Below are 27354 nucleotides of genomic sequence, written 5' to 3' on the forward strand. Positions count from 1 at the left end.
GGTGCTGCTCACTAGGTCACAGCCTCAGGCTTCTGGTAGAAGTGGCCTAAGGTGGCTAGGGTCACCATTGCAGAGGCCTCAAAGAGGGGTGGAAGAAAGCAGGCCAGGGAGCCATGTACAGGGTGGGTGGACAGACTCCCTTTCCACCTCCCAGAGTAGCTAACTGCACACGTGGGCTAAGATGTGGGGTCCGTGGTATTTCGGTATTTTGGGGTCTCAGTATCTTCCCTGCTAAACTGAGGGACACAGGAGGCTTCTGTAGAGCTGCAGAAGCTTCCTCCCCTAACAGCACTTAGGAAGACTCTCCACCAAAGCCGCTCAAGGGCTGAACACACAGCCTTGTCCCAATCCCCTAGGAACTTCTTCACTGGGGGAAGTGGCAGCAAGTGCTAGTCAGACCTTCGCCTCTGACAAAACTACCATGAAAAGATCAGAATATGCAACACAAGTCAATCTTTATTGAAAACTGCAGTATTAATTACATAACAATTCTGGTTACAATAAACGTGCTTTTAAGGATTTTAAATCTGAGCTCATCTACTCATCAGATTGCATAAAAAATTAAAACAATATGAATTTACATCAAATTGAACTGGCTTGGATGGACAATCTGCCCATTCCTTTGTTTTGACACATAAGTTCTATGAAGAGGCAAGGGGTGCCTTTAACACTGGAAGACAATGCTGACTTAAGCATAAAAAAAGTACCAACAACAGTGTAAAAAAGAGTATTTAAAAACAAAAGATTAAAAAAAGAAGAACCTTTTCTGTTCAGTCACAGCCTATCAGGCTCCTTGGGGCCTCCAGCTGCCACAATAACCCTGCTGGGAGCCAGTCCCCGCCTGACCTAACTGGTCTATTATGCTGCCCACAGTCTGCACCAGAGCTACCCACTGCCCTTCCCTGGGAACTGCCTGTATACCCACCGGGCCCTCACATCTCATTACAGCTGCTGCCTCCCATGCCATAGTTCTAGATTTATTCCACAGGCTTTCTGTTCTTCACATGAACAGGGAGGGGTAGGGAAGAGAAGAATCCTTTAAGACATGGGGAACACTGTGACTGTTCCTACTGAGACCACATGATCATGCCATCCAACACAGAAGACTTGACAGGAGGAAGCAACTCAGGAAATACAAAGACCTGGGAGGTGTGCTGGACTTGAGAGTAAGCTCTGCTGCACACCTGCCCTCCGCAACCCTCAGCACCCGAAGAAAGGACCAGCAGCTGCCATACTTGCCACTGCACCCTGGGAGGTCCTGCGCCACCCGGCAGTGCCAGGTACGCGAGTACAGAAGTCAGCTGCTGAGAGAAGGTGGCCCCACAGTAATATTCAGTAATATCTCCAATATTCAGGATAACTGAGGAAATCTGAAGCAGCCCCAGTGTTTAAGGCTGGTGCACTCAAAGGCCCAAGTCAGAAGGCCGAGCTCAGACCTCCCCAGGAATGACTTCTTCTCACTGTACCACACAACACCCAGTCTGCTCTTTCAGTCAGCCTCCCTTCACATCACAACAACAAAAACTGATGCAGTCAGATACCAGGTGCACGGCTGAGGAAAGGCAGGACCCTTAACAACCAATCCAGAATCCAGGACCTCCCTACCTGCTGGAAACACTGTCCCTGCAAAACACAAGCTGCTACCCAGGATGGTAACTGGTAACCAAAGGCCACTCAACAGTTCTTCCAAGGAAGACCACAATACAACAGACAACAGTTCCAGAGGTCGCTTCCATCCATGCCTGTAGCCTAACTGGCCCAATCCTGATGGTGGGCTTACTTCTCAAGACTCAAGGAGCTCACAGGTTCCAGTGCTGCACAGCTCTAAACCGCAGACAGCAGCAGCAGCAGCAGGAAGCTCCCTAGCCTCAGGGAAGGCAGCAGCAGATGATAATGATGTCAGTGTTCGTAGGTATCAGGCTCTGCTTGCCTGTCAATTCAGCAGATGGACTCTAGTCAGGAATGTCACACACATAGAAAGCACACTTTCTTGGAATGTTCCTCAATGTTCTGGAATACCTGTGCAGCTATATAATAGAATACTGACCCAATTCTGTTCCTTAATTTCACTGAAACTCAATGTTGTTAAAGTCACCACCTGTGACAGTTCACTCCTATCCATAGGCCCAGATTTTCACCTGGTAAGATCTTTCACCAGCAGATTCCATAGTGACATCCTGATAGCTTCAAAACAGAAAAGATTTCCACACAGGCGAGTTGTATAACACAGGTGTTTGATAGTCACTCCATTTAAACAGTTCCAGGGCAAGTGTGGAAAGCCGATAGGATCAGGAGGGCGGCAACCCCTCTCTCCTGAGAACTTGGGGCCTGTTTCGAAACACACACTGTGTACAGCTGCAAGCAGCCCTAAGACTTGGTACTTCCTGCTGTAGGCAAAAAACTATACCCTTCCCAGGCAGGGAGATAGCTATGTTTAGTTGGGGGTGGGTAAGGGGACTTCTTCAAACACATGTGAAAGTCACAGGTTCATTTGTTCTGATCTGTGATTATTCACCTGGGAGACAACCTTCTGTCTGTTGAGTCCGGGAAACCTTGGAACTACCAACACTGCACATCATCCACTGCAGGGATGGGAATCCCAACAAGGAAGTACAGATGTAGGCTATGTGCCACAGCGAATGTTTCTATCTCTGTGCAGTGTGTGCTTTCTTGTGCTACCCCTCCCCCCATGCACACCCACACCCAAGCGCGCGCACACACACGTGCACACACACACACACACACACTCACACCACTTAAGTGCTCATGAGGCAATTAAACATACTTATCCATAAACATTCTATGTTCATGGACATAAGGAATGAGGAATCTTCTGTTCACACTGATTCATGCAAAAATCTTCCTAAACTTCTCAAAAAATAAAATGCTAAAAAAAAATTATGGAGAGCATTACTATAAAAATTAGGTCACAAAAGGTTCAATATTCAGGTGACCCACCCTCTAGCCAAGCTGACTGCTACTAAGGTGACCTCACACCAACACAGAAGCCCTGACTTAGCTGCCAGAGACAAGCACCTCTTCCAACCAAAGCCCTAGCAATTCAATGGGGTTGAAAAAAAAGATAAAAAGCACACCCCCAATTGACAGACCCCAGAGAGGTCCTCATGCCCCGCCCCTTTGACCCACACTGAACAAAAACACTCTCACAGATTCAAGTTGGGCATATTCAGGCAAAAAGAACCCTCGTGATTTCTTATGTACACACTCAAAATCTTTCCCACCATAGAGTCTTCCAGGCAAGCGCATTCCTCACCTGCCTGGCCCTTCCTTTCTGCTTTCCACATCAGCTTGGTACTGACTGCCATCAGCTACAGAAGAGAGTGGAAAAGGGGCTCACAAACCACTTCCGCAGGCTTCCCAGGCCTCACCCCGCTAGTCACAGAGGGCAGGTCATCCTTGGGTGAAAGACCCCAAGACAAGCTACATTATCTCTACATTTTTAGACATAATCACAGCCCTGCTTCTCTACAAGAAACATGAGGAACTAACTTAAAAATACACGTATTCCCTTGTAACCAGTCTTAAATGTACAACACTCTCCTCAGCACATGGCTGAAGTCTTTGTGGGAGAATACAGCAGTGCCTGTGTCTTTAGCTGACTCAATTATTCTCAGAAGAAAAAAGGAATGGTTCCCTAAGTGAAATAAAGCAAAAGGCAACACTGCCTCAGTGTGGCTGCTTCTCTTTGACATCTTCCCTCCTAGGAAGACAGTTTACTTCTACAATGGACTTTTCCAACAGTCCCAACAGATACACAAAACATTATCCTGTAAGACATACAGCGGAAACTCAGATGGCAGACACTGCTCTGACACACAGACCATTCTTCACCCCAGCTGGACTGGTTACCAAGCTCCTGTATTTCCTGATAAGCTTCAGGTAGATCCCTGCTTCCCAGAGCACACTCCAGCTGAAATGAAGGAGAAGGGGCCCCACTATCCCTGCTGCTGCTATCTGGAGCTGCTGCAGGCTCACACTCTCTCTCTCCCAGTCCCTGCAGCTCCCTCCAGGATCAGTCAGTTAGTGCCAAAAAACCAGGCTGCTGAAAGCTACAAGTCTGTGTCCATAACTGGCAACCCCAGCACCCTAAGAGTCCCGTCCAGTACTCCCCACGCTTCAGTGAGGATATCCCTTGCACGAGTGTAACTGAGACTCAGCATACATCCGAGAGGTGCATGAGTAACAGGCTGTGAACACAGACCAGTCCTTTGGGTTTTGCATATGGTGGTTTTGCATCAGTCACTGCAGGTAGATTGAGCAAGCTTTGTTTTTGTTTTGATAAACATGCATTCAACTAGATAGGATTCAGAATAGAGTAATACTCCCTTTTTTATCATTACAGTTAGCTAAAAAATTTGCCAGGCAGTCCACAAAACAGGATTTGCTTTAAAACCAACCCACAGAGTTAGTTGGAGACTAGCGAGCTGGGACCTGCTGGGCTGGGACGCAGTCGTGTTTAGCTAAGTGTCGGAGCATTAAGAAGAAAGTCCTGGTTGGAGGCACAAGGCCCGCAGCACCAGCTGTGGAACTCAATGAAGTGACTGCACAGCTCCATCCTCAAATCTGGGAAAGAATGACAACAGTCAGACTCCTGGCACCTGTGCTTCACAAGTTCCAGAGAGGGCAGCAGTAGCCAAAGCTTCGGCACCCGGCTCTCACCCACCTTACAGTCACACCCTGTGCCCCCTGCCCCATTATACCTGCAGCCCTACACACTGCAGTCAACAGAAGTGATACAAGCCCACTACAGAAGCAGCAAGACAGACACTGAACACTCAATGCTCTCCCTCCTTCTTTCCTTCCTTCCTGGGATGTCCAATAAGGGTAAGGACACAAGGATGGAGGCCTAGGGTGCCGTTCGTGGGCAGGTGGACCAAGGCTATAAGGAAGGTAGGTGAGCAAGGAGGGCAAGCCAGAGGGAGCAAGCCAGTTACCACCCATCCTCACGGTCTGTTCGCCAGTTCCTGCTCAGATTCCTATTATGATGGATGGTAATTGTAAGCCAAGCCCATCCTCCCTCCCCCAAGGCGCTCATGCTCAGTGTTTTACCACATCGGCAGACAAGCAAACTAGACCAGTGCTTCTATCTGGTCAGTTTCATAGTTTCCTCAGAGATGTGCACCTCTGCAGGGCCCACCCAGCCGCATCCTTCACTAATACTCACATTAATTTGCAGGGCAATCACCACTGCGGGGGCACATAGCTGTACGTGGGTGTTCCTGGGGCTCGGTACGTGGGGACAGTGACTGGGTGAGGGGCTACAGGAGTTGGAGAATGAGCAGTCAGCAGGGTACCTGGAAGAAAGAACATTTCATAAGGAAGCACAAGTGACCACTAGAGAGAGCTCTACCATGTGGCCTCTGATCGCACATCATGATCTGGCACTGTGTGTGTGTGTGGGGGGGGGGGGGGCGGGGGGGGGTGGGGCGACGGTTGGGTCAGGGAAGAGGTATGGTCTTGGTCTTGAACCAGAGTGTCAAAACTCCAAACGAATTATCCAAAGTGTCGAAAGGCATTATTAGCACAGCAGTTGGTGTGGTCACAGTATGCTTGTAACTCCTCTTCAGACCATGCAGTGATTTTGGCAGATCACATGACTACAAAATGAAAAACTGAGTCGACTCCCCTTAGTCAGGAAGGAGATTCTACCACATGGCCAGCAGAGGTGACTGTGGAGAATAGTGTGCTAAGTGAGGAGGCCCGTGAGGAAGGACAGTGTGTGTCCCTACGTCCTCACATGACGTGCTCAACACTGTCAAATTCAGACATGGAATAGTGGATGCTACCCCTCAGAGAAGGAGAATGGCCTATCTGTGTGATAGGTACAGGAGTTTTAGACTTGCAGGGTCAATGTTTGAAGACCTGTTTCACAACACACTGGGTTGTATACTGGACGGAGAGGACAGCGAGGAGAAGACAGAGAAAGACCATGAACACAGGCATGAGGGGGCTCTACCCATTCACACGTACACTCGGGAATGGCTGAGGCTAAGCCACACCTCCCCATCTCAAGGTGGAGGCACATCCTTGCTGCCCACACTCCTGAGGGAGCTGCCTCCAGGCAGGCAGCCAGTCTACGCTAGTTTTCTGTAACAACAAACTGAAAAGGTCAAAGCAGAAACTAAACAGAATCCCATAGTGCTAGAGCTGACATAATTTCCTCATGCTGACATCCAGAAAAAAATTGTGTAAGGGATGGCTTCATTTTTTTTCTCCCTTAAATTTCAGTCATGGAGAAGCAAGTGATCTTGCATGGAACAGTTTAAAGGCAGCTACAAATGAAAGGTCAAGAGGTGGCTCCATCCTCAGACCTGCCAGCAAACCCCAAGCTTCCATGGAGGTATGTCCCAACTCACTTTCCTGATCTGATCAATAAACGGCATAGGATTGTTACAAGCAGCGATTCCCTCTAGGGACATAAAGCCAGCTTTTTTAGAGGAGCTTTCTCATTACTGCATCCTCAACAACAGAGACAGCTGGCCCATCTGGAACTGCTCAGTTTAGCTGCTCACTGAAGTAGTCAAATGAGGGTTACCTAAACACTCCTCATTCCTACTGCCACATGGCCACCTAGCTCTCTAACGAGGCATGGTATTCAGTTAAGTTCCACAGTGGGAAGGCCACTCGACTCATGCGTGTTCCTGAAAGGAGAAAGGGAAGAGAAGGGGTGGGCTCAGTAATCCTTTCCTAAGTAAGGCCTTGAGACTTGAAGGCCATTGAGTCAGAAGCTTCATGGACTCTCCCCACTTCAGCATGTCTCAGGATTCTGCAGAACACACAAGAACTAGGACTCACCTGCTGACATGGCCATCGTGGTCCCAGCAACCATGCCCATGGTGACCCCGCTGCCTCTAGGAGGTGGGATAGGAGCAGGGTAGACAGTTGCTGGCATGCCATTGGGCTGCACCACTGTGGTGTGGTGAATGACATGAGGAGGTGCTGCATACAGAGGTTGTGTATAGTACGCGCCTTGCTGTGGAGAAAACAGAGACAACTGCCAAAGGGTCCCAGGGCTGTAGGGAGATGATGGAACCAACCCTCCCCCAGGGGTAGGACATGCCCAAGCATACCTGGGCATATGGGCTCTGCTGGGGGTAGGCACTTCTCACTGGGTACACAGCCGTCTGGTAAGGATTGGGAGAGGAGGAGTACGGTGGCACAGCTCCGCTGGTTGGGGAACAGGACACTTTGTAAGGCGTGCCAGGAGTATAGCCTGGAACAAAGAAGCCAAAGGCCTGAGTTCACCTAGTCAATGCCAGACAAGGACAACTCTGCAGGAAGGAGCTAGGGCCACCACCAATCATGAACACGGTGGAGCCCTGTTGCCACCACAGTCCCTTCTCTTCTACCTGGATCTCTATGCTTTGTGTGCATGTACGCATGTGCAGTGCTAAGTTCTGCAGAGCACATACTCACACAAGAACCTGTCCTGTCTTGCTGGATAGGAGTGACTATGGCCTCCCTCAGCTCGACTTGGCATTAATGGCACATATACCTTTTCACCCTACATTTAAGGTCTAATCTTAGAGAAATAAGCGTATACACATGCAACTTCACTGCAAGCAAGCAAGACATTGCTCATTACAGCGAAACTAAATAAACCAACAAAATGTCACAGCCTGGCAAAGCACTTCAGTGTAAAGTCGGGAGTCAGGGGGGCAGGTTGACCTGCACCATCACTAAAATGAAACACTAAACACTAAAGCAGATTATTAAACAGAAGACATGAGAAGATACTAAGAAATACCTCAGCAGTTAAGGGCACATAGTCCTCTTTTAGAGGACCCAAGTTCAGTTCCAGACACATAAGGTCACTCACAACTCCAGCTCCAGAGGATCCAGCCAACTTTTCTGCCCTCCAGGAGTACTGGACTCCCTCCACACATACACAAATCATTTCTTAAAAGGGGACAGAACATATAAAGCTACATGAAGAAGAGAAGACAAGATGGCGCCCTACAGCCACATGAGGCTATTTCCAGAAGCTGTACTAACAGGTCACAGGAATGAGGACAGGTACATGAAGCTGAGGAAGAGCTCCACAAGGGCAAAGAGACTAGCTGGCTCCTGAAGGAGTGGCAGAGACAGGGGTCTTCCTCCAGGAGAGTTCTGGCCACTCAACTGCTAGTGAGCAGACTCTGGTGTGTCCTGCGAATCAGTGTCTTGCTGACACACAAGACAAGCTCCAAGATAGCCGTATGAGGTGAAAGTCAGACACATGCCTGAGCAAACAGCTGAAAGGGAACCCTGGGAAGAATTCAATAACTGAAAACTAGGCAGTGGCCAGAGGCAGGAGTCTTTCATAAGTGTGCAACTGCAGACTGTGGTGGTGCAACTATCCAACCAAAACCAGCACTTGAACTCTGAGGACAGCTTGCCAGTCTCCTCAAGCCTACTCTCTACAAAGGCTTTCTGCAGAGGCCATGATGGCCTTTGTGTTTTTGTCGCTGTAGACTTGTGGCACAGAGCAGTTGGCTGTCCATGGGTGTGTCAGAATCATAAGCTCTGACAGACAGGTTTCAGAAATGCAAGCAACAACCCCACCAGGGGCCACAACAGAATTTAGAAAACATGTTTTCCAGCCTTACACATAAATCCACATCAACAGGAGACTCTGATCTGGCCATATAAACACTACTTAGCAATCACTAAGAAAAAAATTACAAATTATAAATCCATTGGATTTCCAAAGCAAGCCAGACAAAGTATACCACATAATAAATGACCTCATTTACATATCCAACAACTGGCCTGTCCACATCAAAAGTAACAGATATATGGCATACGTATTTTGAAATCCAAGTCTTAAATGTGTGGAAAAAATCTGGAAAGGGAGAAAAGGGAAGCCCTACTGACAGAATGAAAATGTCCCAAGATTGTTTTGGGCGATGGCTCCACAGTTAGTGCTGAAGTCCAACTGTGGGACCCCATCAAAGTACACACTAAATATGTGAGTGTTCGTGCACAAACTGTGTCTCAATTTTAAAGGACGAACCAAGTATAAACAATTTTAATTTGAAATTTTTAATTATATTTTTAGTAGAGAGCATTAATGACGTCTACAATATCTACCATTTTTAAAATATCAACTTTCAATACTGGTGCTTTACCTAGAAAGCCAAAAATGCAGACTTTCTATTAGAATTTATAAAGCAAGTTAAAAGACAAGAAAGAGTACATAAGGAGACTATCATAGCTTGGATCTGAAGGACTCCTCCAAAAGTGTGCTCTGCAGTGTGGTAGTGCGAGAGAATGGGGTCTAGTGGTAAATTCTGTAGCCACTGGAGTATGCACTGGGATATATGCACTGAGATATATGCACTGTGGTATGCAGCAGGGTATATGCATTGGGGTATGTGTACTGTGGGACAAATCCATAATTTAAGGGCTTTTGTTTTATCATGTTCTGCCTGGCCACACATTCAAATAATGGGACTAAGTCATCAAGGATGGAAATCTCCAAAACTATGAGCCTAATAAATCCATTCTGAGAAGGACGCTGCCCATCTTGGACATCTATTACAGGGTAAACAGCAAACATCCCCTTCTCCCACTGCTCACCTCCTGGCCTTTACAAAGGATAAAAAGGAAAATGATAGAGATGGTACATGCATTCTGAAACTCAAATTTTTAAGTATGTTCAACTTTATTATATGCCAATTAAACCACAACAAATCTGTAAGCCATCTTTAAGTTTGGGAGAAGCCATGTAAGATCCATCTATTCAGGTTTCAATGACAGAGCAAGGGGAAGGAGCAGGGCAGCCCAACGGTTCCCAAGGGAGTACTCATTATGCAAGAAGTCATGACCTGCCACCGAGCCAGGTCCTACTAAAGGTGACCAAAAAAGAGCCGACCCTCTAGACAAGGTCCTTGACTTTTAGTAGGAAACACAGGGAAGCAGGGAAGTAGAGTGCTCACAGCAACATGGATGCAGGAGAGAAAACCAACTCAGGGTGGAAGCAAGACTGTCACAAAAGGAACTATGCAGGACTGGAGCAGAGAAATCAAGCATACCTTGCCATCCTCTAAACCAGGCCTTCACTTATCACAACCACAATCACGCCAGACAGTATAATAGCTGAACAGGTGGCCTTGCTAAGTCTGATACCTACTCCATTTTTAAATCTAGTTTCTGCCCCATTATTTCCAGGAATTTCAATCGAGTCACCTTGCCAAAACTGAGTATGGATGTACGTGTCTGCACTCACTGCACTCTGAAGACTGAGGAAGGAGACTGTGGATCTGAGGCCAGCATGGAGGGACTGCTTAAAACCAAAAATACAGAAGGGAGAGAGAGCAAAATTCTCTGAGGGAAGCACTAAAATCACATGAAGGAGATATTGACAATCAAAAAGCTCAAATGGTCGAGCAGTGGTGGCGCACACCTTTAGTCCCAGCACTTGGGAGGCAGAGGCAGGCAGATCTGTGAGTGTGAGACCATCCTGGTCTACAGTGTGAGTTCCAGGACAGCAAGGGCTACACAGAGAAACCCTGTCTCAAAAAACCAAAATACAAAACAAACCAAACAACAAAATGCTCAAGTGTGCAGCACTCTGAGGACAGACCCTGGGTGTCCCGGTGGAGCCATGCTAGTCAGTTCTCACTTGTCTTAAAAACAGGGCCCACACCACTGCCCAGAATCAAAGCCACAACAAGAAGCACTTGTGATACAGACGACATGTAGAAACGGGAGCACTAGTAACTAACGCTTTAGGCATGGTGAGTGTCACATACACTTTTAGAGGTACTTGTAAAAGTCATCACGTGATACATGAGAGTTGCTTCAGAACAACACAGGAACACTGATGGAATACAGCTGACACAGCGACTCAGCTGGTAGCAATCAAGAGCAAGTGACTGGGGAAGTGGCTGCACTCTCACAAGTTAGGGATGCACCCGAAACTGTTTCTACTGAAAACTCTCTAAGGGGGTAACACTACACTTAAGACTCTTCGCACTCAGGAGGCTGAGGCAAGAGGATGGGAAATTCAAGACAGGCCTAGACTACAGAGGACCTGAGTTCAGTTTCCAGCACCCACATGGCGACTCACCATCTGCAATTCCAGTTCCAGGGGATCTGACACACTCTACTGTCCTCCTCAGGCACTGGGCACACACAGATGCAGGCAAGCACTCACACATGTCAGTGTTTAAATCTTAAAGGCAAACAAACAAACAAACAAGCAAGCAAACAAACAAAACACAAAGGGCCAAGAACACAGCTCGAACAGAGCACTTGCCTAACATGTGCAAGACCCTGGGTTCAATCTCCAGCACTGCAAACAAAAACAAACAAAAAAAATCATTTTTTAAAAAACAAAATATTTTTTTAAGGTTAGGTAAGCTGTTACAGATTTAAAGAAGGCAAAAGATATACATTCAGCTTCATAAACAGACTCAGTATGTAGCATTAGATAGATCCTCATTCTCAGTATTCAACAGTATTGGCCATTTCTCAGTGTGATGCCTTAACTAGGGACAATGGCTGTTAGCCCACATGTCTACATCCACAGAACTATTGGGAGGTCAGATACAGATGCAGAAAATGCTTTTTACAGGGGAAAATTCTCTACAACAGAACGCTCTCATAATCTCCTGGGAAGCTACTGAAGGAAATACTCCACAAAAGCAAAGTGGAAACTGAGAAGCGGCAAGGACCGAGGAGGGCTTCAGCACAGGAGCCAGGCTATGGGAGAAGCAGGGCTCCTGAACGAGCACCAAGAAAGCACAGTACTAGAATAGCTCATGGGCCAGAAACACACACTGAGAAATCTCAAGAGTCCTACTGAGTCTCCTGAGAGGTTCTAGACAGGACAAAAGGTCAAAAGAGCAACAGAATCCTTATCACTGAATTTGACAAGCCAACAAAAACAAAACAACAGCACGCCTCCCACCACAACAAAAGGACAGCAGTCAGCAAGAGGAGTCTAATGGAAGTCAGGACACATAGGCATTCTAATGTGGTGGTAGCAAAGGACTGATTTCCTTCCTTCCCAAGGCAGTGAGTGTCTCATAGCCTAGGAAGACCTCACATTCACTATATAGCAGCTTACCCTACATTTCCAATCCTCTAGCCCCACGATGAGCCACCATGCAGGCTGTATAGGGATTGTGTGCTGGGTAAGCACTCTACAAACTGAGCCCCACCCCCAGCCCTCTGCTTTAACTGTAAGAAGCTATCTGCAAGCATAGGTATTGTTAGAATTTGTGCATATATACCTTTAAGAGGGAAAGACTCCTGTCAATCAACACTCTAGAGCTATTTCAAAACAGTTGGTCATACAATAAGCTTTCTGTTTAAGCAAACCTGGAACCTCATTTCAGAGACATAATTCTGGATTTAAAAAGAAAAAAAAGACTAGGTTATATTTTCATTTATTGTTAAATATCTTTTATAAACAAATGTCAAAGCCAGATAAGCACTGTAACAGGCAGCTTCACGGAACTGTTACCTGCTCTAAGCTGCATGTGTATTTGTGTTTGCCTACTACTTACTGCTGTAGTGCATCTCTCAGCAACAAGTTTGCCTTTCAAAAACATGCTTTGACAGGGCATGGTGGCACAGCCTTTAATTCCAGCAGAGCCTTTAATTCTGGAGTGGCAGAGGTAGGAAGACCTCTATGGGTCTGCAGGCCAGCCATGGCTACAGTGATCACTATCAGTTACTTTTCCCTGAGGCTTTCAGATCATCAGTGCGCCTGTGTCATGCAGTGGGACAGGGCCAGGAGTACCAGACTGCACTAAGTGCCAGGCCTGCCCAAAGTCTGATCATCATCCTCCCACAATACCAACAAAGTTCCAAGGATGAGATCACAGTTCCCAGGATGTCACCAGTCACCAACCAGGTTAAGCCTTCACTAGCTCAGTTTCCAAGGAGTTTACAAGTATGAAAAGCCCACTCCAAATTCCACATTTGTTCAAAATAAATGAATCTCTATCCAGATCATGGAACAGGATGTATCACCAAAGCCACCACAAATCCCAAGGTTCTCAGACTCCTGTGACACATTTACAACTGAATTAAGAAAAGGGGGCTGTAGAAATGGGTCGGGGATTGAAAGCACTCACTGTTCTTGGTTCAGTCCCAGCATCTACATGGCAGCTCACAGCAACCTGTAACTCCAGTTCCAGGGGAGCTGGTGCCTTCTTTTGGCTTCTGCCAGCATAAAATTGACAACGGTACACAGGCAAACATGCAGGCAAACACTCATACACATACAAAATAAAAATAAATCTTTAAAAAAAACTAAAAAGGATCACAGTATTGCGAAGGTGCCCAGGAAGCCCCTCAGACCTGCTGCCTCTGTGCTAGATCATATCCAGAAAAGAGAAACGTCCCTCCTTACTGGGCCCAGTGAAAGGGAGCCTACTTTTCAAAGACCCATAAAAGAAGAGTGCACAGCTCTGATTTAGATCAGGTGCCAACCGTATGGTGGGACACCAAGGCCTTCCAAGATACTCCATACTCCTGCCTTAACCAATTTCGGAGAAACAGCTTTATTCCAAGTCTTTTGACAACACCAACACAGATAACCCGGCACTATGAAGCCATGAGTCTGTCAGCCAAGGGGCCTGGCAGAGGCTACCGAGGCCGCACCCTGGGCCACTGTTCCTGTTACTGCTTACCTCAGCTTTCACACTTAAGGATCCAGCTGAGAGCAGTCTTGGAAAGTGGACAAGACAGGAGGAAACCTGAGAGAAGGGGGCTGCATTTGTTCCAGACACCCCAGCTTTAGGCAAGAACACCTGCACTGTCCTCAACAAACCCGAGGCTCTTTTAGGAAAATCACAAAAATGAGTTGCAAGTTTTCAGTCCTTTTCATATCAGCGTGTTCTCTAGGAGGAAAGAGGTGTAAGTAAACCATGTGAGTAAAGAACGTGCACACAGGGTGTGAGCAGGAAGCACTAACCCACAGAAATGCACTTCAGTTTAACCCAGAGCTACACACAATTAACTCCAAGTGTACAAGCTAAAACTGAAAGAAGGTAAAGTGAGGATTTTAGACAGATTTTCAGAATACCAAAAATGTAATCCACAAAAGAACAGTAATAGCCTCATCAAATTTTGAAAACTTGTGCTCTGTGCAAGGTATCAAAAGAAAAGCGGGGTGATGGTAAGGGTGGGGGAGAGAAACCCCTGTAATCATGAACTTGATAAATAAAAAAATTCTTTTAAAACTCTGCTCTAAGCAAGAGAGTAGTACATCTCAGTTCCAGCTACTCAGGAGGCTGAGGCCCAGGATCAAGACACCCCTGAGTAGGAAGAGACAGACAATGAAGATAGCTGGATGATTAAAAGTACATACTGTTCTTGTGCAAGACCTGGACTCAGTTCTCAGCACCTTACCAGGTAGTTTACAACTGTCTGTAATTCCAGCTCTAGGGAATCTGCTGTTCTCCCTGGCTTCTGGGGTACCTGCACATGGTACATAGAAACACAAGGAACACACATACGCACACGCACACGTCTTTTAAAAACCAAAACGTGGGTTGCAGAGATGCATCAGCAGTTCCGACCCCTGGCTGCTCTTGTAGAGAAGCAGGCTCAGTTCCCAGCATGTTCAAGCACCTCACAACCACTTGTAACTCAAGTTTCAGGGGAACCAACACCCTGTTCTGGCCTTAGCAGGGACTTGACATACACATGGTGCATATACATACACATAGACAAATGCTCACACAGAGAAAATAAAAATAGATCTTCAAACAAAGTCTGTAAAAATAAAATGACTTCCTAACAGAGAGTTAAAGATGCATGTAACCTCTCTCCTTTCAGGGGTATTGTGGGGACTAAATCCAGGGCCTTGCCCAAGCTGGCAACTTCTCATCACTGACCCTGTCCAGAGCTCTTGTTCTGCTTTTGCTTTTATTCACTATTTACTTTAGTTTTAATTGTAATGTGTCTGCACCCATGTATGTGTTGGTGTCAACCCCTGGAGCTGCAGTTATAGGTTGTTGTGAGCTGCCTCACATGGGTGCTAGGGCCTAAAATTTGCAGAGATGGCAACTGCTCTCAACTACTGAGCCATCTCTCCATTCCCATTCCTCATTCATTTTTATATGAAACTGAGTCTAAAATGTGCAGGCTAGCCTTGAACTCACCCTGTAGTTCAGGTACACCTTGAACATAGGATTCTCCTGTATTAGCCGCCAGAGTACCTGGCAAGACAGATCTGCACCACCATGCCCAGCAGAACCCTTTACCAGAGAGTCGAATGATAATTTAACACATGAAAAGATCATCAATGTTACTGTCAAGGCAGTTCAAATCAAAGCTACAATGGGAAATCATTAGATGTCCATTAATACAACTAGGATGGAAAAAACTACTCATACCGGAGTTGCCAAGGAGACAGAGGACTGGGACTAATAATACACACCCAGGGGAATGGAGGTAGCAGTCACTCTGGAATACTGTTTGTGGCAGACTCTTACCTGCCCTAAAATCAGCTTCTTCACCCCTTTATATTTACTCAACAAAATGAAAGCATGGACTTATGTTAATACCCAGAAAACTTCACTTGCTAAATGAATTTTAAATACAAACTCTTAAACTCGAGCAGTACAAATGCTAGTAGCTGAGCAATACATAAGCAAGCGATGTTTCACATACAACAGGCACAAGTGACAACGGAAGGGAGGAAGGAGGAACAGGTACTACAACAGGAGAGTCTAAGTTAAAGACGTCCAAAAGTGACCCAGTGCCTTCTGTGTGATTCCATTTATATAAAAAAATTAGAAACCACAACTCATCTATAGCAAGAAAAAACACATCTATGATTCTTTGGAGCCCAGTAAAGTTGAAATGGACAGAACCGAATTTGCCCAAACAGGTAAGTTCACTGCCAACTGTGATAAAGGTTCCCTTCACAGCAGAAACGACCAAATGCGCATTATAGATATGTGCTGTGTGTTAGTTATATACACAAGAGCACTGCTTAAAAAGAAGCTACAGAGTGTAATGTGCCTTCAAACAGGAACAGGGTGGCAGAACTGTTGGTGCCCTATTGAGTAGCACTGTGGGAAACTGCTGAAGATGTGTAACACAGTCTCAGCAGCAGGCTCAGGAGAGCAAGGAGACACGAATCACAAGAGGGAGGAGCTTTCTAAGTGCCTACTCTGGGAAAGAGCTAGGGGATCAAAGCAGAGACTCTTGTCCCCAGAGACGAGAAACTATTAACCTTCTGCCCACACCACCGTTTACACTCATAACTGTAGTGAACAGGAACACGGACCTAAGACAGACAACTCTGAAGCAGAAAGCTCATGCCCAAGTTTTCCTCTGGGTCTACGCTACGGAAGGCAGGAAGGCAGAAGGCTGGGCACAGAGAGACGGGTGAGAGGGCAGACTTATGAGTCACAAAGAAGGAATTCAGAGCAGGGGAATTAGTGCTTCCTCTTCTACCCAAAGCAACTCGAGTGTGGGGAAAGCACTGGCCCAGCAGCCTCAACAACCGTGCCCCATGGGACAAGCTCAGCTCTTACATCAAAGCAGGAGCCGCACACTCAAAGGAATCACAATGTCTTGTTTAAGTAAATCCCAAGAGAAGCTGACAGCTCACACCAGAGGGTACAGGAGGAAATCTCACTAAATAATCTTTATGTAATTCAGAACCAAACAAATTCATTTTCAATTTTAACCAGCAATTTCTCAAATCTGAAAATGTGTGCATGTACTGTATATGTAAAGCAAAGTTTGCTTTTAAAAATATAAGCAGAGCACCCTAGGCAGAGCTCAGTGACAAAGGGTCTCCAGTCCCTGGTAGGACATCCTGTCATAAGAAAGGTTTTGGAATTACCTGTACAGACCAAAAGCTGGTAGGTGGATCTGAGAAACTCAGGAAAGCAAAGCTTATATGCACTGAGACCTGAAGTTTGATCACACTCATCAACAAGTTCATTTATGAATGTAGAAAGACACTCAACCACAAATCCTAGTTCCATATCTCTTCCCCAGATACACAGACATCTGTCATGTAGTACATACCTGTTTGGAAGGTAGGATTCGCTCCGGGGTACATGTTAGGAGAATAGGCAGGCGCTGCTGCATAGCCCACAGGAAAACCAGCTGCAGGGAAACACAACAGCATTAGCAATGAAACGGCAGCCACCTGACCACCACGCCTCTCCACTGTTTCTGAATTCCACACACCCTGTTCAAAGCAAAATCATTTCTAGTCATCTTCTTAGAATTGTGACGAGCCACAAATATAACCTAGACTGTTAGATCTATAAATAAATGCTCACACTGCACAACTTGGGGGGTGGGGGTGGAAATCATGCAGAAACTGAATCAGGAGTCTACTGTCCAGAACAGCTGCATTGAGTGCAAGTCAGGGCACAGAGCACTTTATCATGTGTAAGGTCCTAGGGTCAATTCCAGGGCCAAAATAACTATAAGAACCAACAAGTAACTCTGGATATAGTGGTACATCTTTAATTCTAGCACGTAAGAGGCAAAGGCAGGTAATAACAGTTCCAGGCCAGTGAGGACTATATAGCAAGACCCTGTCTGGTAAAAAAAAGAATAGCTAAGTCATAATTCTAAGCAAAAGGAAAAGAAGGGAGAGGAAACAGGGAAGAGGGGAGAAAGGAAAAAGAATATAAGATGGAATCTCAAAACCTAACCCTCCTGGCAGTTCCACCCCATAATCATATCATCTGTGAGTCAACACGAGTGTTCAGCTTTGTATTCTAGGTCATTATCCTCAAAGGGTTCACTACACAAAGCTGGAAAGAACCAGAATTCAAAGTGAACTTGGATCCTCCCTAGGTCCTACTTTTTACTGATGGTGGATGAGGGGTAGTTACAAAGAGAGGACCAGATTGTTTTATTTAAAAGCTAGTAATTTTTGTTCTTGTTCTTCGACTGTTTCAAACTTTTAAGTTCATTTCAGGCATCTTCACATTCTGAATTTTAATTCCCAGCTTCCTCAGTTCAAGTTGGCCAGTTAGGAGCCCAGGTTGTCAGGATCATTAAACTCAAATCTTCCTAAAAAGGCTATAATTAACCTCAAAGCAGCCCAGAATGAGAAAATACTATCAGAATCCATATCCAAGTAAGACCATCAGTTTTCTTTCTTTGAAAGGGTGACAGGATCCTCCTGCCGCTGCCTACGGAGTGCTGGCGGTCACAGGCATGTATGCTTATCTGTATGGGTAGTACGTGAGTGAGTCTAGGGCCCTTGGAGATGAGAAAATGGTGCCAGAACTCCTGGTTGCAGCAGACATTACAGACAGTTATAAACTACTTGAGTACTAAAAACAGAAGCCAGGTCCCCTGGAAGAGCAAGAGCAGCCAGTGCTCTTAACCTCTGAGTCATGTCTCCAGCTCCCATGGTTACGTTTAATAACCATGGTTACGTTTAATACTACATGAGTCTTTAGTCAGACTAACCCACAGCCACAAACATACAGATATCAGTAAGACATTTAACAGAATTTTACCCCTTGTGGTGTTTGCCAGAAGAGACCCTTGGGTACCCACCCAGCAATCCTCAGAGTCCAAGATTCTTTGTGCCCACTTCTGCTCAACCTAACCTAGGGTCAGCAAGAGGCCCTCACACCCTCAGGACACAGAACCATGCATCCCAAAGCCCTGACCACTGCCACTGTTGCTTGTCAGGAGCTGAGCTTCTCTTTCCTACCAAGACTATGCTGAAGCAGCCCAGAGGTGCTACCCAAAGGGAACTCAAGGGTGCTCAAATGGTTCTGGTTGTTTCTGTTGTTTGTGAGACAAGAGCTCATGTAGTCCAGGCTGTCCTCAGTCCCATCACGTAACTGAGAATGACTTTGAAGTTGGGATCCTTGCCTGTACCTCCAAGTGCTGAGATTAAAGGCCAGTGGTATATACCATAACCCACTCGGGAATCTCCCAGAATGACAATGCTAGGGCTGGAGAGCACAGACCAGGGCTAATGTCCAAATGCAGTCCTTTCGAGTCCAGTGTGTGTGAGCATGATGGAACACAACACAAGCAACCAGAGGCCCAAAGCAAGCCAGGTCAGGCAGGATCAATTCACCCTAAGCAGGATACTGCTTAGGTACCAGAGAACCAGTTAGGAGCAAAAACTTTTTATGATGTATTTTTATAAAAACCAGAAATGCCACTAACTAGATCATAATCCACAGTAATACTAACACACACACACACACACACACACACACACGCACACAGAAAAAGAAAATGTCCTCATGTCTCCCTCATTACCTTCAGGAAGCCATGTGCGGCAGTGCTTGTCGCTCGCAGAGTCTATGCCAGCCCTCCAACAGTGAGCTCGCAGGCACTGAGTCTAGTGGAGCGGGTCAGGACACATTTGTGGGGCATCAACATCTCCCCCACCCCCCCATCTCCCGAGGAGCCTTGCTCCTTCTATACCTTTCCTGCTCCATCCCTTCAGCATATGGAACTCATGCTACCCATCACCATGACCCAAACTGACCACAGCCCATCTCCCAGGCAGCACAACCCCCCAGGGCTGCAGCTCTGAAAGAGCTGAAGGTCACTGCACACTTCCTCAGCTGACTGTGAAACCACAGCAGCAGCTCACTCTCCACCATCCAGTCCACAGGCAAGGCTCAGCGGTACTGCTTCCCTGTGCTCCTGATGCCTGTCCTGAAAAGGCCTTCCAGTGGTTAGTTACCAACACCTATGTCCTTCAACATCACCTCCACCTCCTCAGCCCAGAGAGGATGGACAGGTAGGAAGTGAGCCTAAGCACTAATCGTTTTTTATGATACTGATCATTTTATGATAATGACTTCAAAGAAGACCATGAACTATGTCAAAAGATACACAAGACAGTGTGTGTGTGTGTGTGTGTGTGTGTGTGTGCGTCGCTTTCAGTGTTGGCAGTCAAATCCACAGGGCCCTGCACAGATAAATATAGAAAAGCAAAACTCCAACAAGGGAAAACAAAAAATTCACCTGACATGAACCCCAACTCCACTGATGTCAGTCCTTAAAACTCAAGGGTGACAGCATGGTGCTGTTAGGGAGGATGTGAGAGGAAACCCCTCCTTCCAAGAGCACAGTGAGAATCTCTACCCAAGTCAGCTGGACAGTGCCCTAAAAGCTGTTTGTTTACTTTCTTGGACTCTACCTTGCTGGTCACTGCCACCAACACAGTTATTAAAAGCATCAGGCTAATTTGCCTTCAACATTTGAGAAATAGCAAACCCTTCAAGTAATCCCAACACAGAAAAGGAACTGGGCTGAATAAGAACATTCCAAATGACAGGTTATTATATTATACAAAAGCAACGGAAAGAAGAGGCAAGCCCATATACTGGCATGGGAGCAATTCCAGATACATTATTTGGCAACTGCGCCAGCATCGCTTCTCTGAAACTGAGTGGAGGAAGGCCTCCTCCTACCAGCAATTGTGCTCTTGGTACCCGATGCTAGCTGAGACTTCCATGACTGAGCAACCCAGTCTGAGGGGCTCTCTACCTGGCTGCCCTCTCAAACCCTGACTTTCCGAGGACATGGCCATCCTAAGTAGTGCACTATCAATAAAGCTATTGCTACTAATGGGGGGAAAATCTAAATGCACGAAGCCCTCTAAATGCTGAGCAAAATAAAAACACTAGTCACAGCATGGCAAAACAAACAAATTTGAAAAAACAGTATTTTAAAGACAACAGAAGACAGAGGGGAAAAACAGCTATAGAGGTATAGTCACAGCAAAAACTACTCCGATAGAAACCAGGAACAATACAGGTTTATCTTTAAAGTCTGAGTGTCCACCGAATAGCACCCATGTACACCACAGCATACACAGTAACACACACAATAAGTACAATAACTCATTTAAAAAGACAACAGACAAGGAATAAATGGATGTGAGCAAAACCAGGTGTTATAAATAAGGAAATGAGCTGAAGATCCGGCTCGGTGGTTAAGAGTACTCTTGCAGATGACTCAAGTTCAATTCCTCGCACCCACATGGTGGCCCATAGCTGCCCCTAATCATAGTTCCAAGGAACCTTCCATTTCTGACTTCTATAGGCACCAGACATGCACATGGTACACATACATGCAGGCAAAACTCCAACACATAAAATAGTTAAAAATAAATACACCAAAAACAACAAACAATAACAAACAGTAAGAACAATAATTATTACACAAGATAGCATTTGGGGGAAGAATTCCCTCCATGTCCCATGAGCCTTTGCACTGAAGTCAAGCTGGCCCAAGATTCCATAGGCACACAATGCATCTATCCGACTACCTACCTCCTAGGACTTCCCCAACCGTTGTATCCATCAGAGAGACTGTAAATACCTGCCCTGCCAATCATACAAGATAAGTAAAAGCACAAACACTGTGAGATGATACTCAAAGCTGCTTGAGTTACAGAAGCTTTCTCTGAAGTGATCTCTCTCTCTCTCTCCCTCTCTCCCTCTCTCTCACACACACACACACACACACACACACACACACACACACACGCAAAAACCCTAACTAAAATAATGGTTTATACTAAAGTTCTTTTGAGTCAGGACTGGTCAGTACGTGAGAAGCAAAGGGCCAGACCAGACATATCAAGGATCTGTCAGAGAATCCAAATCTTTATCAAGACTGACAGGTAAACTAATATCACAGGGCTTTGGCTATTGTCCTGACTCAAGATGCATTCAGCTACTCCATTAACTAGTGTTAATACTTCAAGAACAGGTGCTCTTATCACTAAAGCAGTTTTCATCTGCAACTTCGAGGAGGAAAGGCTTTCATCTCAGTGCTTACAGTCTAGCTTGAAGGGTCAGAGCAGGAACCGAGAGGCAGGAACCAATGCAAAAGCCACGGGAGCACACTGTTTCCTGCTTTGCTTCTTTCCCAGGGCTTGCTCACCTTGCTTGCCCATGCAGTCCAGGACCAGGAGTGACACTATCCACAATAATCATTAATCAAGAAAATGCCCCACAGGTAATCTGGTGTGAGCATTTTTGCAACTGAGGATTCCACCTCACAAATGACTCCAGCTTGCATCTGACTTACATAAAACTAGTCCATGTCTACTGTAACTATTTATGCTACATAGATATAAAAAGTACTCACATTCTATAATGAAAACAAAATTCAACTTGCTTACCTGGATATCCAATTCCTTTGGCATTTGCATAGGGAACCCCAGAAGATCCAGGGCTATAAACAGGATTCATGATTTCAAGAACTAAAAGGGGAGGAAAAAAAAGGGTGATTTACCCAAGTTCTTGCTTCCAGAATTTTCTCCATTAGTCTCAAAAGAGCAGGCAGCAAATGTTATTCTAGTCTACTATTTTTTTGCTGCTCCCAACCAAGAGAGAACAGAAAATAAATACGAATGTCCCCATAACCACAGTATCAAGCCAAATCAGGACCCAGTAGTCTTTTCTTTATAACTCACTTCAATCCATCAGGACTAAGGCAAACAATATCTATCACATCCCTACCTAAAATGTCAAAAATTCTACAATTAACCTCAATGTCCTTGTAACAAAGAACTAAATGAAAACATATCCAGAATATGAATTTTCATGCAATTGTTTTAAAAGTATTTGAAGAGTCTGAGTCTTTCTTAGTGAAAATCTAGAATGTGCAAGGCACTGGATTCAATCGCCCACAACGAAAGAAAAGAGGAGATTAGCATAATAGCTCATATCTGTAATCCCAGCCTTCATGAGTCTGAGGCAGGAGAACTGCCACAAGTTCAACATTAGTCTAGGCTTGTGTAAGAGCCTGTCTCAATAAACACACAAAATTCATAATAATGTGAAAAGTAGGGCACAGTACTGCAGTATGGAGGGCAGAGAGGGTGTTGGATGCCCTGAAGCTGGAGTTACAGACAGGGGTGGTCAGGAACTTGCTGTAGATGCTGGGACCCAAACTTGGGTCCCTTCAAGAGCAAGAAACGCTACATCACTGTGTAGATCACTGCGATATCTCCCCAGATCTCAAAATTGCTCTTTTAAAAAAAGCAAATATAAAAGCCGGGCAGTGGTGATGCATGTCCTTAATCTCAGCACACAGGAAGCAGAGGAAGGTAAATCTCCAAGTTCAAGGCCAGTCTGGGCTACAGAGCAATCAGTTCCAGGGCAGTCAGGGCTATAGAGAAACTGTCTCAAAAAAATTATATAGACAGATACACACACACACAGAGACACATACACACACATACATGTGTATGTATACATGCATATACATATTATATGTATTACACACTTTATATATACAAATATGTAACATATAAACAAAATATACAATATATTTATATATAAATATGTTATCTTTATAAAACATATTATATACACACATTATTATATAACATAGTATATGATATATATTTTATATATAAATATGTGTGTGTACCTATATCTGGGTCTAGTGGCCTACCCCTATATTGGGAGGTAGAGACAAGAGAATCACAACTTCACAACCACCATGAGTTCACAGGTACTGAACAGTACAGGGCTGTGAATGAAGAAAACAAGGGTCAAAGGCACACCAGAAGCAGAGGCACCTGTGCTTTGTCACACTCCAAGAACACAGGAACTGTCAACTGCCAATCCTCATTCCTCTGAAGTACACAGTGACTCTGTTTCAACTGTCATCTCCCAAGAAGTAAATTCTTTCCAAACTAGTTCTCTACTCTGGGATCTATCAGTGGATTTCCTGTGTTAATTAAGCTTAAGACAAGCACAGTGCCATGTAAAGGCTACAGAGAAAACAAGGGCAAGTCAAGGTTCCCTTCTAAGTTCACAGACTAGAAAAAGTTCAATCCAATACTTTTTCTAAAAGTAAAAACACAGACCTTCGCTTCGCTATCCAAGTATGGTCAATGAGTACTGTAGTTTGAAGAGGAATGGCTTCCACTGATTTATGTGTTTGAATGCTTGGCACAGGGAGTGGCACTAGTAAGTGGTACAGCCTTGTTAGAGGAAGTATGTCACTATGGAAGCCCGTTTTGTGGTCATATATGTTCGAGGTCTGCCAGTGTGACACAGTCCCTTCTGCTGCCTGTGGATCAAGATGTGGAACTCTCAGCTTCTTCTCCAGCACTGTGTCTGTCTGCATGCTGCCATGCTCCCCACCATGATGATAATGGACTGAACCTCTGAACCTATAAGCCAACCCCAATAAAATGTTGTCCTTTATAAGAAGAGTTGTTTTGGCCATGGTGTCTCTTCATAGCAATGGAAACCTAACTAAGACAGTGAGTTTTTTGTTTCACTTAACATGTAGATTATAGCTACTATAAGGAGTAAGAAAAATCATGATTAATGCTGGTTGGAGACAAAGCATGGTAAGGGCCAAAAGAGAAATGGGTGCTTTGAGATCAGAGAGTGAGCTTTGGTGGAGCTCCTCCAAAGAGAGGAGCAGCAATAAAGAGAACCATGCTAGCACTGCCAGAGCCAAGAAAGGACAGGCAGCCTTTGGGGAAATCAGACTACTCCAGAGGCTAATGATACATGGTCCCTAACATGATTAACAAGTCTTAAAGAATTAAGAAGTGCAAGCTGGGACTATACAACTAAGAAGCAATGCAACTACCTGTCTAGCATGTTTGAAACGCTAGGTTCCACCTCAGTGCCAGAAGAGGCAGGTAAAAACAGTGTAAGACTGATAAAAGAAAACAGTACAGTTCTCCTTTCAATCTGGTAAACTATCTTAGTGTGCTGAAAGGAAACCTGTGACACCATCAGTTCTGTGTCCAAATACAAAACCCCTCCTTGAATTATTTATTCAATGCTGAGATTCCCTTCAAAGACTGTGAGCCCAATAACAAAATTTAACTTAAGCCATTTAAAGACTAACTTAGAATGATCAAAGCATACCTGATTAGCAGATGTGAAACATATACCTATCACTGCATCAAACTACCTCCTGACATTATCTGTACCCTCACATGGCAGGAGTCTGTTACTAGGTACCAGCCAAGACACACTGCTCCAAGTGTGAAATGGAGCCAGCACCTAATGTCCAGTAACAGGAAAGTCAAGGAGTCTGAGGGACAAATGGAATCAGACTAGGGAGCAAACCACACAAACCCCAGAGGAGCGGCATTCTCAAGGACAAATGTCTGTTAGCTAGGGTGGACAATCCTTACTCTGAGAAGTACCCACACCAAATGCAGGCTCAGAGTTCCGAGGATTCTCAGAGTTCCGAGGATTCTGTGGGAATGCTACGGATGGTTTGATGCCTGAATCAGAACAAAACACCCCAACCATACCTGTAAGAAGACTGCAGAATTCCTCAACATCAACAGTCAGCAACCATCACAAGCACATCGTTAAAATGAGAGGGTTTTTTTTTTTTTTTTTTAGAATTTGTGTTTAATGAGGTTAGGGATTTAGCTCAGTGGTAGAGTACTTAAGGCCCCGGGTTCAGTCCTCCGATCCAGGATAGAAAAAGGCATAATTACAAAATAGATCCTCCCAATTAAAGCTTTCAAGATAGATTTTTATTGTTTATGTTTGTGCCCTCTGAGTAAATGCTCTGTGTGTGTGTGTGTGTGTGTGTGTCCGTGAAGGTTAAAGAGTATGTCAGATCCTTTGGACCTGGAGTTACAGGTAGTTGTGAGCTGCCTAAAACAGGTGCTGGAAAAAGAACTGGAGTCCTCTGCATGCCCAGGAAGCACCCTCAATTGTTAAGCCATTGCTTCAGCCCATAGTTTGAGTTTTAAAACATAAACACTAGTGTTTAGATGAAGTGGTAATTGAAACATTTTATAGTTCAGTGCTTCATATCAACAACACTAATTTCAGGGTGCTTTAACTGTCTCTATACCAGAGATAGATGCTTAAATACTTTACAGATTGATTATAAAAATTTACAGGTTGATTAAAAAAATATCAGTATTGGAAAGTTTTAGTTATGTTTGATAGCAAGGAGAGTATACCTTGCAAGAAAACTCTCCAGTCCAAACTCGGCATTCACTGTTTGCAAGCTTCCAGGACAACTTCACATATTTCTTTAAAGAACAGTCAGATCTCAAACAAACAAACAAAACTACAGAACACAGAAGCAGGTATCACTACTGATACACTGATACACTCATGCTTTGAAACTGTCCTGAACTGGTCTATTAAAACTAACCATCTGTAAGACAAGTTAGGAAGATAACTCCCTTAAACCATAAAACCTTCGAAAATTATCTTTAAAATGCACTTTTTTTCTTCTCAACTCTAACGCTAAAATGGTCTGAAAGGCAAGTGTGAAGCTAGCACAAATCAATCTGAGACTGGTAAAAAGGCAGTAATAACAATGGTTTCCTCCTCCCTTCTGGGTTCCAGACACTGGCCTTATACAGAAGGTCGCTTCCACTTTTAGGGGCAGGAGGTCAGGAGGGAGGCAATTCTATCAACTGCTTCTCAATCACCTCCTAGGTGAATGCAGAGGCAAGCAACTGAAAATCCTGAAGCATCCGTCTACTAGACCTTAACTTTCACTTGCAATTAATTTTAACACCCTTAAAGGTTTTCTTGCATGTCAAAACATTCCAAAAATGCTGCACACGTAAACTACAGACACTACCAAAAATGCTCCTGCTTTATACAAAGACTAAAGAAAGCAAGACCTTCAACGACGTCCACCACGGTAGCTTCGGCATTAGGAAAGGTGGCCTAGATTTCTCAAATCTTGGCTGTCAAAGCCAAAACCACTCATTAGCCCTTGACCTACCGAAGTTTCAAAGGCCGTCTGTCTGACTGCTTGCACCAGAACTACTCTAATTTAAAATCTTGCCATACTACAGAAAGTAATCTCATTTTTCACAAGGCGAAGTGGAGAGTTTAAGGCGTAGGAACTACCCAAACCTTTTCTTTTTCCTTCCTTTTGTTTTTTTTTTTTTAATTTTAAGGTGTGTATGCACACGTGTGAACCTTTTCACTAGCAAACCTCCTTGCACGCAGAACACTCCCAAGATGTTTACGTGAGTAATTAAAACAATCAGTTCAGACAATGCAAGAGATACCACGGGAGAACAACCAGCCGCAGACGCGCTAGTAGGACGTCCTTCTCTTTTTTTCAAATGAACCTGGGCCATGCCCCGGAACGTCCCTCCCTTGCTAAGGTAGCCTCCGAAGCCTACGTTTTCCTGCGAAAGAGGGATCGCCGGGTGTGAGGCGGCCAGTGTCCCCGACGGCCGGCGACCTTCCCGCCCCGCCCCCCCGGCCCGCCGCGGACAAAGCGGCGCCCCTGCTCCCCGCGCGGCCCGACCAGGCGCTGCACAAAGCGCCGCACTTCCGGCCCGCGCCCGCCCCGAGCCGCCGCCCCCATGCTTCCCGTACTCACGGTGGCCTGCGCCTCCGGGACCGGCGCGCGCCGGCCCGAGCCGGCACGGCGTGT

General features: G+C 45.3%; 1 protein-coding gene across 4 annotated transcripts; it reads right to left on the bottom strand.

Moving 5' to 3' along the window:
* Window positions 1-438: 438 nt before the first annotated feature.
* Window positions 439-27354, bottom strand: Fam168b (family with sequence similarity 168 member B). 4 transcript variants are annotated; one of them, XM_028775416.1, is made up of 8 exons: window positions 27301-27354; window positions 22121-22201; window positions 17011-17091; window positions 11264-11299; window positions 7092-7234; window positions 6817-7015; window positions 5186-5315; window positions 439-4584 (listed from the first exon to the last, which is right to left on the bottom strand). In XM_028775416.1, exons 2-7 carry the CDS (start codon window positions 22188-22190, stop codon window positions 5203-5205), a joined length of 642 nt encoding a protein of 213 aa, XP_028631249.1. In that variant the 5' UTR covers window positions 22191-22201; window positions 27301-27354; the 3' UTR covers window positions 439-4584; window positions 5186-5202. The 4 variants fall into 4 exon arrangements, with proteins under 4 accessions (XP_028631249.1, XP_028631246.1, XP_028631250.1 ...); XM_028775413.1 differs by lacking the exon at window positions 27301-27354 and having other exon boundaries at window positions 6817-6994; XM_028775417.1 differs by lacking the exons at window positions 11264-11299; window positions 27301-27354 and having other exon boundaries at window positions 6817-6994.

Source organism: Grammomys surdaster, unplaced genomic scaffold, assembly GCF_004785775.1.
Source record: "Grammomys surdaster isolate TR1022 unplaced genomic scaffold, NIH_TR_1.0 255, whole genome shotgun sequence".
Classification (NCBI taxonomy): domain Eukaryota; kingdom Metazoa; phylum Chordata; class Mammalia; order Rodentia; family Muridae; genus Grammomys; species Grammomys surdaster.